This window comes from Erpetoichthys calabaricus, chromosome 16 (genome assembly GCF_900747795.2).
Source record: "Erpetoichthys calabaricus chromosome 16, fErpCal1.3, whole genome shotgun sequence".
In the NCBI taxonomy this organism is placed as follows: domain Eukaryota; kingdom Metazoa; phylum Chordata; class Cladistia; order Polypteriformes; family Polypteridae; genus Erpetoichthys; species Erpetoichthys calabaricus.
Genome location: NC_041409.2, coordinates 71,137,795 through 71,150,459, shown reverse-complemented (window position 1 = coordinate 71,150,459; position 12,665 = coordinate 71,137,795). Strand labels below are relative to the sequence as shown.

The 12,665-nt window shown below is 38.0% G+C and overlaps 1 protein-coding gene across 1 annotated transcript in view; it reads left to right on the top strand.

Annotated features, from left to right (window-relative positions):
• ltk (leukocyte receptor tyrosine kinase) overlaps positions 1-12,665 on the top strand; it is a 186,992-nt gene that overhangs the window by 90,769 nt on the left and 83,558 nt on the right. The window contains exons 3-4 of the mRNA XM_028822370.2: positions 3,407-3,556; positions 11,832-12,051. Of these exons, the coding sequence (XP_028678203.2) occupies positions 3,407-3,556; positions 11,832-12,051 (370 nt within the window). The remainder of the gene's footprint in view (positions 1-3,406; positions 3,557-11,831; positions 12,052-12,665) is intronic.

Here is a 12,665-nt window from a genome sequence, read left to right as displayed (position 1 = left end):
AAAGGTGCATCGACAAAGTATTGAGTAAAGGCTGTGAATACTTATGTACATGTGATTTCTCAGTTTTTTTATTTTTAATAAATTTGCAAAAACCTCAAGTAAACTTTTTTCATGTTGTCATTATGGGGTATTGTGTGTATAATTCTGAGGAAAAAAATGAATTTAATCCATTTTCGAATAAGGCTGTAACATAACAAAATGTGGAAAAAGTGATGCACTGTGAATGCTTTCCGGATGCACTGTGTATGTGTGTATATATATATATATATATATATATATATATATATATATATATATATATATATATATATATATATATATATATATATATATATATATAATATATATATATATAATATTATATGTATATAATATATGGTAGCACAGTTTAGCATTGCTGCTTCATAGTCCAAATCTGTTCTGTGAGGAGTTCACACATTCATCCCATGTGTGATGAATCCATCTTTATAACAACTCTAATCACTTTTAGACATTTTTAATATTTTCATTGCAGTTATTTTTGTGATCAGATTGTTATTTGTTTTCATAAATGCCGCTGTGTTGTAAATAGCAAAGGCTCCACTGTTAAACCACACAAATCTGAAGCCTGAACGCTGATTGCAGTGTGGTGTGTAAAATCCAAAATAAGGCAACATTCACACAGCAGCTCAGTTACCATTTTTTTTTTACTCTGACACAGTTCTGTTCTTCATAGAGATCAGCTAAAATTTTATTTCAGAAAGGATTTACGCCACTTTCACAACCACATTTTTTGTATTATGAATATGCAGTTTTATAAACTGTTTCATACATTTTTGCACCTAGATCCTTGTTCTTTGAAGTATTATTTGTACCCCTATATGGTTTTTAAAGGCATTGAATTCTAATTTCATATTGTTTCAATATGTCGACAGTTTTAGGGATGTTTGAATTATTTTGCATCTTTCTGTGACAACATGTTGGAGTATGTACCATTTTACGCCTATTTTAGTGGTTGGTACTGCATTGCTTTTACTCTGTCTCTGGATTTAACAGTATAGTTTTAATGAAAAGGACTGAAAGATAAACATGATCTTAGAAAAAGACTAAATCATTTCTTCAGAATGTCAAAACTGGAATTGCAAACCAGAAACAATACACGTGTGTTTAAGGTTTTATCTGTCATGTTTGGGTATTGAGAAAAAAGATTGTCATGACTTTTATACTCATGACCTTGTAATGTCACTGTTGTCAATTAACTGGTCATTTCCATAGCAATATGACAACAATTTCTCTATAAAATGGCGGCGCCTGTTTCAAACAAAATGATCCTGCAGAAAAAAAGACAAAGTTAAAATGAACATTTTTAATTCATAGTAAATAACCCTAAAACCCCCCAAATAGACAATGCATTTTAGGGAACTCCCACAAATTAATGAAAAACCACAGATCATAACTGGCCTCTGGACATGACCATCAGGTTTGTGGGGAGACTTGACACAAAAGATTGTCTGCATGGATATAAATAGGACGGACATAATAACAATCTTCAGGACCATATCCCACTATGAACCTCAGAACCATGACGACGCGAATCAAGGATTGCATGAACCTCAACTAAACATGAATTTTTGGTGTCTCTGTCTCAACCAGAAGCAAGTAATGAATTATTATTATTATTATTATAAATCCGGAACATACATGATCATCATCTATCAGGCTTAAAACTTCAGTTAAGGCTCTTCCTATGTCCAAATCTAAAATGGAATGTTCTACATCCTTAGACATTTTTAAGATTCTACTAAAACGATCTTTAAAAAAAATCATAAAAAATCCCCCACAAACCAGTAATACATTTTTAAATAATATCTCCAAAATATATGAATTCATAACAACAAGATTTAATCAAACAACAGAGGGCAAAAGCAGGGGTTTTTAATTTCACTTGAGCTAAGCAAAGAGAGAAATAAAAAATATATATATAACTACAAACAAAGAACAAGAAGAAGAAGAAAGGAAAACTTCATTTACAAGCCAAAATCCATATTCCAAACATAAAGTCCAGTAAACAGAATGCAATGGTCAAAACCAGAAATCTTTAAATTATATTCATCTATTAAATTCTAAACACTTAGTTCACCAAAACACCAAACAAAGCTACATATAAACATAAATTATTATACTGACAGTTGTCAGGAATTTTCAAAAAAGCCAAATTGAAACTTCTTTGAAAAAGAAGGGGTGCACAGACAATGCCAAGGGCAGGAACTAAGGCAAATCAAGATCCTTTATTCCTTCCTCGGTAACTGCAGCCCTGATTGCTATGGCATCTGATGGCCATAATGCAATACTAAGCCCTGCCTCTATTGGTGCCACTATAAATTGGTAACAATTAGCAATTACAACATAAAGGGACAAAAAAAGAGTGAAGCCAGGGATTAGGCATGAACGAGGACCTACAAGACATACAGTAAAAAATAGTCACTCAGTGTAAAACAAATGCTGAACATTGGTTTCTGCCCTGTCTGAGGGAGTAGCCCATGAGAAAGTCAAGTCAAGATTATCCATGAATGTTGGACTGCAGCTGTGATTTTCCCTTCACCATTTCTGGCTGTGACAGTCAAGCTTTATTCTGTGTTTTGGACTCTAGGCTGTTACCCATGTCATTGTGATTCTTCTGAAATTACTTGTATGATCACTGACCTCTCCCTTTGTTTCTGAAGTAGAGCAGGGCCATTACAAAACAAGAGGTTTTGCAAATTCAGAAGATTTAGTACCCTGAAGCCAGAGTTACTATGACAGTTGGGATCTCCATGTACCAAATGAAGCCGCATAAACAAATCAATCAATTAGCATGATATAGAAACTGCTGAAGGAGCTAAGATCACAGAGTTTTGACTCTGCCTGGCAATGCAAGGTGATTGACTGATGTGCTTTTCGGCCACAGCCATTACCCGGCCAGGGCGCCAGCTGAATGGAAGAACATAGGACGGGAGCATGTACCAAGCACTACATTTCCCCAGGATGCTAGAGGCCATTTGAAGAGCCAGAGTTGGGAGAAAGAGGGACGAAGCTTGATCATGGAGGAGTAGAGGCAGAAGGGAGAGGAAATGGAGACAGATGGGACTATGTATTTGGTGCTCTTTGCACTGAGCTGTTGTGGGGAGCAATGGAAAAGCGCTTCCCTATTTGTAAATAAATTTGTGCTGTGCTGGAACTTGTGTCTCTGCCTGTTAGTGTCGGGGTTGGGGTGGCTGGGGCTCCCCTGGTTTCCACACTGGTTACAAATAAGATGCAACACATGGTTTGGTTCAGAAGCCAATAGTATTTGGTCCCATGCTGGTATTCTAACACATGGCCTTTCAGATGGGTTATTGTTCTACTCCTGCAGGCCTCTTGTACTCATCTTTATGTTTCTTTCTTTTAGACCTGCACTGTGACTTTGAGACTTCCTGTCCCTGGACTTTTTCCAATTACAGTGGCAAAGGAGACTGGCTGATCATATCGCCGCAGCAGCTCTGGCCCCGCATTCATATACTTCAACCATCCACGGATTACAGCAAAGGCACTTCTAACGGTAAGAACTCCGGCTTCTAAGATTAGAAATTCCAAATGTTAGAAACCATACTTGCTTGACATAGTTTCTTGGAGAAATCACAAGCTCCCATAGACATAGACAGGGAGGCAGTCGGCCATTGGTGCTAAGGGTAGTTTTAAACAGGCAAGTACTGATTTACTGGCACATGTTCATTCTAATATACGACTTTATACAAATAATGCAGTGAGCATCCAAAAGAACATGGGCTCTTCCCTGACCCAGACTAAAACAAAACTCGTAGTTCAACCACCTAATGGGACCCCCTGTTTGGTAACTCGACTTTATAGTTAGCCATTCCTTAGCTGGTTGTGCAGAATTAATCTCTTATTTGACTTTTTCATATTTTCAAGCATCCTTCCTGTTGAATCCTACTTTATGCCACCGTTTTCCCTTCTACGTGTAACAACATAATAGTGCCAAATCTGCAGATTAAAATATATTAATAATATACAGTATATGTAAAAAGTATTCACCTCCTTGGAAGTTTTCCTATTTTCTTATACAGCATCAAATCACTTTGGATTTAATTTGCTCTTTTTCATACAGATTAGTAGAAAAAAAAACTCTTTAATGTCAAAGTGAAAACATATCTCTGCAAAGTGCTCTAAATTAATTGCAAATGTAAAATAAAAATGATTGATTGCAGAAGTATTCATCCCCTTTAATATGAAACACGTAAATCATCACTGGTGCAGCTGATTGGTTTTTGTTAGTCAAATTATTAGTTCAGTGGAGATCACCTGTCTGTGAACAAGGAGTGTGAGTCGATTGTAGTATAAAAGCACTATATCTGGAAGGTCTAACATGTGGTGAGTCAGTATTATAGACTAATCCACATAATCAAAAAGATTGAACAGTCCAAGCAATTAATTGAAAAAGTAGTTTTAAACCACAAGTCAGTGGATGGATAAAAGAACAAACCACTGTATATCCTTGGGAGTCCAGTTAAAACAATAATTAAGAAATGGAAAGGGTATGGCACAGCTGTAAACCTGCCTAGAGCAGGTCATTCACAAAAACTGAGTGATTGTGCAAGAAGACGACTAGAGAGGAAGGCCAACAAGAGATCTATGATGACTCTAAAGGAGTTACAAACTACAGTTGATGAGGTTGGAGTGACTATGTATGCAACAGCTGTTCCCCGGGTGCTTCACCAGTTGTAGATTTATGGGAATGTGGCAAAGAGAAAGTCAATATGAAAAAAGAAAAAAGGGTAGAGAGTTTGTCTGAGCTCAGATAGAAGTGTCTGTGGTCTAATGAGACCAAACCTTTTTGGCCACAACAATAAACACCATGTTTGGCACTGCACATTATCAAAAACACACCAGCTCCACTGTGATGTGATAGCATTAAGCTATTGGGATGCTTCACTGGTGCATGGCTTGTGAGGGTAGAGAGAAAAATGAATACAGCAAAATACAGGGAAATCCTGCAGAAAACCATGATGCAGTCTGCAAAAAACCTATAACTTTGGAGAAGATTGGTTTTCTAGCAAAACAACAATTCTATAGGATACGTTTGTTTTTTTTTCAAGTCAAAGTTATTTCTTCACAAAGATGTTATACGAGGGGGGACCCAAAAATAACCAGAAATATTTTTAAAACGTGTTTAATTTAATTTTCTGTACAAACTACAATTAGTCTCCTTCAAAGTACTCTCCATTGGCGGAAATACACTTATCTAACCGTTTGTTCCATTGTTCGAAACATTTTCTTAAATTTGTCTGAAGTAATGCCCATTAATGCTCTGGTCGTTTCTTGTTTTACCTCTTCGACGTCAGCAAAACGCCTTCCGTTCAAGTCTTTTTTCATCCGAGGGAACAAAAATAAATCACACGGAGCTAAATCCGGTGAGTAGGGTGGGTGGTTCAGGGTTGTCATACTGTTTCTTGCCAAAAATTGGCGAATGCTGAGAGCAGTGTGAGATGGAGCGTTGTCATGATGAAAGAACCAATCGCCCGACTCCCACAAATCATGTTGTTTCCTTCTCACACTGTTGCGCAACCTACTTTTACAAAAAAATTCACTGAACACAAGCACAACCTTCCAGACTGATGGCACTTGGCAGACTGACTTGTGAGGAGTGTAACTAGATCGCTGTAGCGGCCCAACCACGTACTACAAGTACCAACCTAACAACAACAAAATTCTGGTTATTTTTGGGTCCCCCCTCGTATATGCATTTACCATGCAAAATTGTGTTATAAAGTCCAGTATTTTGTATACAGGGGGCGGCACGGTGATGCAGTGGGTAGCGCTGCTGCCTCGCAGTTGGGAGATCTGGGGACCTGGGTTCGATTCCCGGGTTCTCCCTGCGTGGAGTTTGCATGTTCTCCCCGTGTCTGCGTGGGTTTCCTCCGGGCACTCCGGTTTCCTCCCACATTCCAAAGACATGCAGGTTAGGTGGATTGGCGATTCTACATTGGCCCTAGTGTGTGCTTGGTGTGTGGGTGTGTTTGTGTGTGTCCTGCGGTGGGTTGGCACCCTGCCTGGGATTGTTTCGTGCCCTGTGTTGGCTGGGATTGGCTCCAGCAGACCCCCGTGACCCTGTGTTCGGATTCAGCGGGTTGGAAAATGGATGGATGGATGGATTTTGTATACAGTAATCCCTCCTCCATCGCGGGGGTTGCGTTCCAGAGCCACCCGCGAAATAAGAGAATACGCGAAGTAGAAACCATATGTTTATATGGTTATTTTTATATTCTCATGCTTGGGTCACAGATTTGCGCAGAAACACAGGAGGTTGTAGAGAGACAGGAACGTTATTCAAACACTGCAAACAAACATTTGTCTCTTTTTCAGAAGTTTAAACTGTGCTCCATGACAAGACAGAGATGACAGTTCTGTCTCACAATTAAAAGAATGCAAACATATCTTCCTCTTCAAAGGAATGCGTGTCAGGAGCACAGAATGTCACATAGATAGAGAAAACAATCTCTAGCAAACAAATCAATAGGGCTGTTTGGCTTTTAAGTATGCGAAGCACCGCGGCACAAAGCTGTTGAAGGCGGCAGCTCACACCCCCTCCGTCAGGAGCAGAGAAAGAGAGAGAGAGAGAGATAGAGAGAGACAGAGTTTGTTTTTCAGTCAAAAATCAATACATGCCCTTCGAGCTTTTAAGTATGCGAAGCACCGTGCAGCATGTCGTTTCAGGAAGCAGCTGCACAAAAGATAGCAACGTGAAGATAATCTTTCAGCATTTTTAAACGAGCGTCCGTATCGTCTAGGTGTGCGAACAGCCCCCCTGCTCAATCCCCATACGTCAGGATCAGAGAAAGTCAGCGCAAGAGAGAGAGAAAAGTAAGCAATCTAGCTTCTCAGCCATCTGCCAATAGCGTCCCTTGTATGAAATCAACTGGGCAAACCAACTGAGGAAGCATGTACCAGAAATTAAAAGACCCATTGTCCGCAGAAATCCGCGAACCAGCAAAAAATCCGCGATATATATTTAAATATGCTTACATATAAAATCCGCGATGGAGTGAAGCCGCGAAAGGCGAAGCGCGATATAGCGAGGGATCACTGTACATTTTTTAAAATGTCACCCACATTGGTATTTTACATTAAAGTTAATGGGACATGTGTATAGGTGGCCTTAAAACTTACCAAATACATCAATTTTTAACACTAGAATTCACCATCCCAAGCCGTGTTTCCTCTACAGTTGCTTCCTGTTCTCTCTACAGTACAGTATTACCACAAAAAAAGCCATAAAAATTGCGGAGGATATTTGTGGTTTCTGCTAACAATTATTAGATAGGTTCTAAGGAAAAATCTGCGAATAACTGAGGCCGCGTACTTTGAACCGCGACTTCGTGGGGGTCTACTGTAAACACTTTCATAAAAGGTACAAGCAAGTTAGGGTTGGCTATTGATATGACAGCTTGCGTGGTGCAGCGGTAAGAATTGCTGACTCCTAATCAAGAGGTCACCGGTTCAATACTGGCTACCTCCCAAATTTACTGTTTTGAGTAGTGAGCTGCTTTTATTGTTAATATTATACAATAAAAACATACATTTGATTTGCATCTGTAACAGCCGGTATAAATTTATAGTACTTGTAAAAGTTAGCGTTTTTTTTTCTTTCAGGTTTATTCTCTCAGTCACGTTCACGCTTCCACAACCCATATGACATATGCATATATACCCTGTTTGAGAAAAAATAACTTTGACTTGAAAAATACCTATTTTATCCTTTAATGTCCTGGATTGGCTGAGTCCAGATTTCAGTCCAATTGAGAAATGTGGTGGGATTTTGAAAAGGCTATTCATTCATGATGTTCCGTAACCTGACTGAGCTTGAGCAGTTTAGCAAACCAGAATCATGAAAAATTATATGGTCAAGATGTGCAAAGCTGTTAGAGACCTGTTCACACAGACTCAAGGCTGTAATTAGTGCAAAAGGCACATCTCCTAAATGCTGACTTAAACGGGTGAACACTTACAGTATGTGATCAGTTATTTTCTGTTTTATGTTTGTAATTTATTTAGAAAATTTTGCAGAGATCTGTTTACACTTTTACATCAAAAAGTATTTTACTGTTGATCAATGTCAAAACAGCCAAATTATAATCCACTGTAATTCAACATTGTATGAATTTTGTGAAGGTTACCAAAGGGTGTGAATACTTGTTGTAGGCACTGTATAATAACAGTGTGAAGATTATTGGCACTGTATATAAATATGTGGTGTATGAGGCTCATAATGTTTATATCTCCCCATATGTGGGGTGTGGGGTTTATAGTGATAAAGTGCCAAAGCTGAAATGAACATTAGGAAAACATTAAAAGTCTATTATGAAGTGAATAATACAAGCATCATAAAAGTATTCTTGAAGAAAGGTGACAATCAAGAATGCAAAAACTGCTGTGCTATCAGCCTTCAACAAGGTCTTCATGAAAGTCATAAAAGTACGGATTACAGAAGCACCAGGAGCAGAACAACCAAGAACAAGCTGGATTTAGGCTGAGTTAAAGCTGCTGTGATCATATTTTGGCCTTCGGCAACTGATAAAAAAAAAAAAATATTATGTATAGCAAGTGAACTGTCCTTGACTTTTAAGTCTGTGTTCAATAGTGTTTGAAAGGGCTGGCTCAGTTGAGGATGTCGGAGTCTGAGCATGTGCTCCACAATTTCATCTGACTCCTCCATATGTCATTAGATGGCTTGACTAGCTGTGTACAATTTCACAGTGAAATACCTGAAAAAATCCCTGTCACAGTCGAACAAGTGCAAGAGAGTAGATTCTGCCATTGAAGTCCGCAGCAGAAAAAGGCTAGTATTATCAAGAACAAAATCCATGTTTTCCGGACGCAAATCCTGCCATTTCTTTTGTATGGATCTGAAATATAGATTGTGCTTAAATCAGAGCTGAATAAACACAAGATTTTTCAAATGCAATGCCTGCGACAGATCTTGAGTATTACTCTTTGCAATCAAATTTGAAATGAGATCATTCTGGCAAGATGTGACAACCAACTGACAATTGAAATGACAATTCAGCTAAGGCGACTGCCATGGTTAGGTCATGTATGCCAAATGAACACCAGTCAGATCAGTTTCTATGATGGCAATGGTCAAGGGATTGGAAAGTGCATAGATCTGTACCAAAAAAGACATGGTCTAAACAAATTGAGGAAGTCTTGGAAAAAACAGCACAACATAGAAACATGTCATGAGTGAAATGTGAAATCCAGTGACACCCGCATCAGCATGTGGACACCAGAGCCAACTCTGTCTCATGACCAGCTAGGGATCAAAAAAAAAAAGTTAGATTACCTGCCTGGTCATTGTCTTTTTGAAATTTTCATATTCTTCCAGTGTTTATCAGGCTTCTATTATTTCCTGCAAAATCTTAAAGATGTGTAGTTAGGGTATGTTGGTGACTTTCAATTACCTTGTAGCAAATGTGTTGTATGTTGAACTTGCATCCAGTCCAGGGTTGGTTCTTGCCTTGCTCCCAATGTTACCTTCATACAATTCAGTCCTTCAGGTCCTTGCAGTGGCTTAAATGGACAGGTGGATGATATATTACGTATATGATATATGTGGCCTAATTGACTGAGCATTGGACAGGCTTGTCAGTTCGGATACTTTCTTTGCAAATACAAACTATGTGCTACATAACATACTGTATGTTCAGGCAACAAAGCAATTGCACTATCACTGTACTATACTTTCTAGTGCTATTTTAATGTGAACTTTCCCTACTTACAAATAAAAGGTATTCCGGTAAACAGTGTAAGCTTTGTCTCATAGGCAGCAGTAAACAATCTTATCGTGCATATCTAGAGCATGGTAGCATTCATTGTCTCTCAGTATCTAGTCAGAACAGGTACACTACAGTATTCTATAAAGCTTTACTATACAGTATTTATTTAGTATAGCTCTCTCGATGTGTCAGTTACTTGTAAGGTTATTAAGCTGATATTGCAGTAAATGGTTGTGAAGTGTATTAGAGGGTAGGCTATCAGTTTCAGCTCAACACACAACTAAGAGAGTGTGACAAAACTGAAAATTGTTCTGTCAGTTGGGGCTGACAGTTGGTAGCTGCATGTTTTTGTCCCAAAAGGTGTTTCTTACTATTAAAGAAAGATATCATCTAATGAGAGTTTGGTTTTGGTCTGTTTTTATTTTTTTGGAATTCATAAAGTTCATTAGTTTTCCAAACTTGCTTATTTGATTCAGAATTACGAGAAGCATTCCCAAACCATAGTGAATTTGTTACTTTGAACTCTTTATTGTTTTTTGAAAAATTTTATGAAAAGGATTACTTTGGTAAAATGTAAATGAGTTAGCCACTTACTTTTCTTTTTACAGTATTTACATTTCATTGTAAATTAGTAGCTGAGTAAGAAAGAAACAATTACACACTGAATGCAGCTCATCAAAAATAAAATAAATAGTTAAAGTCTTTGGATGTAAGCAATTGAATGAGCTAAATTTAATTAAAGAATAAATGCCGCGACTGAATACATTTTTTTATAGTAATAGTTATGACTACTCTTAGAATTTCCTGCAAATATAAACATTAAATCAGTGGCCATTTTTGGACAGTGCAGACAGAAAGCAGAGGTACAGTAAGTATTGAATAACAACTGAATTGAAATTAATTTTTTTCAGTTCTCACTGGTGCTGTTCTTTAGGCTTTAGTTGCTAAGGCCATCTCCTCCTCTATCTATCTCTATTCCTCACTCACCTTCCACTCTACTTCTGCTAGATTATTTATTCATTGGCCACAATAATAGCCAAAGTTCTAATAGTCTCCCAAAGGATGAATCCTGTATCTGTCACTTTCTTGGTCTGGAAGTTGGCTTTTTACAACCTAGCATTATTAGAACTGCCATCCCTGTGAATTAACAGTGTACCTGTGCATACTATTAGTAAATGGGAAAATGCAGTACTATCTCCCTGATCAAGTCATGGCTGACTGCAAACCCTTGATTTCAATCTGACACTTTTCTATTAGAGTTCTTTCCTCAATTGGGTGTGTGGGCCTCTGGGCCCTGTCAGTGACTTTGTGTACCATTAGTCCTAATTTAGTATCCACTTTCTGAAAAAGGTCCGGGAGGGGCGGATTTTGGTTGGGCACCGGTGAGAGTTTTTTTCTTCAGTTTGAATATGAAAATATCTTCCCCATTTTGTTGCTTTACTATTTGTTTGACATCAATAAAAAATGATTACAGACAAAGAAAAATGTTTGCAGTCCTGTACCACTGTGGTTCTTTAGGAATTGAGTGTAGCACTTATGCCTTAGAATGTCTCAGTTCAATACTGTGTGGTATGGAACCCCTTGTTACCAGCAGAAGCAAAAAAGTGTTTCTTAGATTTTATGTATATGCACATTATATCCTGATGTAGGACCAAAAGCAAAATTTCCAAAATTCATCAAATGCCTTATGTGTAGGATTCCTGAAAAACATAATGTTTTATTAAAGCAAAAAAAAAAAAAAAATGAAAAGACAGATGGTGGCAATGTGCAGGCCACTATGATTGTATAACCATGGTTTACAGTAGTGTTTTGACATTGGTGCAGTGAAATAGGTTGGTAGCAATTGTCAAACTCTGCCCACAGTACAAAAACCATTTAAACATTCTGGGGTGCATATCCTACAATGTCCAGCAAAAAAAGTCATTTGCTTTTATCAGCAAAAAGTAAACTGACGTTGCCTACCCAGCCATATAAAGTGTGTTAACCATTATTGAAAAGAAACTACCCATGTTTAGCAATATATGTCAATTTCTTCCTCTCTAGGACACTTTTTGCTTCTACTTCTGCACGGCAGTACATCTGGGATTTGTGAATTCTCCCTGACAAGCCCTGTGGTGGTAACCAGCAAACCAGGGTGCCTCCTGCAGCTGGCTTTTTATCATCCTGAAGCAGGAAAAGGAAATCTGTCTGTCCAGATCAGAGCAGCCGACAGCAATGTGATCACAGATTCTCCACCACTGCATAGCAAAAAACTAAGTGTCAGGTATGATTAAATCTGCCTTGTATGACAGTAAGTGGAGGGTCTTTTTAAATCCTGTGTGCCACAGGAGTTTTCCAGATTAGCCTGGAAGGTGAGCTCCTTTTGTCTTCTGTTAATATAACGTAATATGTGTTTTAAACCCACTTATCTGTTGAAATTATAGCTTCAAATATCTTCGTACACATACTTTTGATGCCTTTTCTTTCATGCTACCCTCTCCACTTCCACTGCAAGATTACCCTTTTGTTTGTCAAATAAGCTTGTAACTAATAACATTTTACATTTTTAAGAGTTGTGAAAAAGTTTAGAATTTTGCAACACCTTTAAGTAAGTCATAAGGTGAAAGCAATTGTACTAAATTAAATTTTGTGCTGAAATTGAAACATTTCCAGCGTTGCAGCTTTGCAAAGACTTGTTAGAGAGAAAACTTGGAGAAGCTACATAGAAAACAGAGGTACTGCAAAGCTGAGTTGCCTTTTTTGATACTCTACCCCCTCCATACATCACTGCTTGATAGGCTTCACTTTCCAGTGCATGCTCACGTTTAGCAATATAAGCGAATATCTTCACCTCAGCAGCATCTTAACATTAACAAAATGGTGTACAGTTTACCTAAA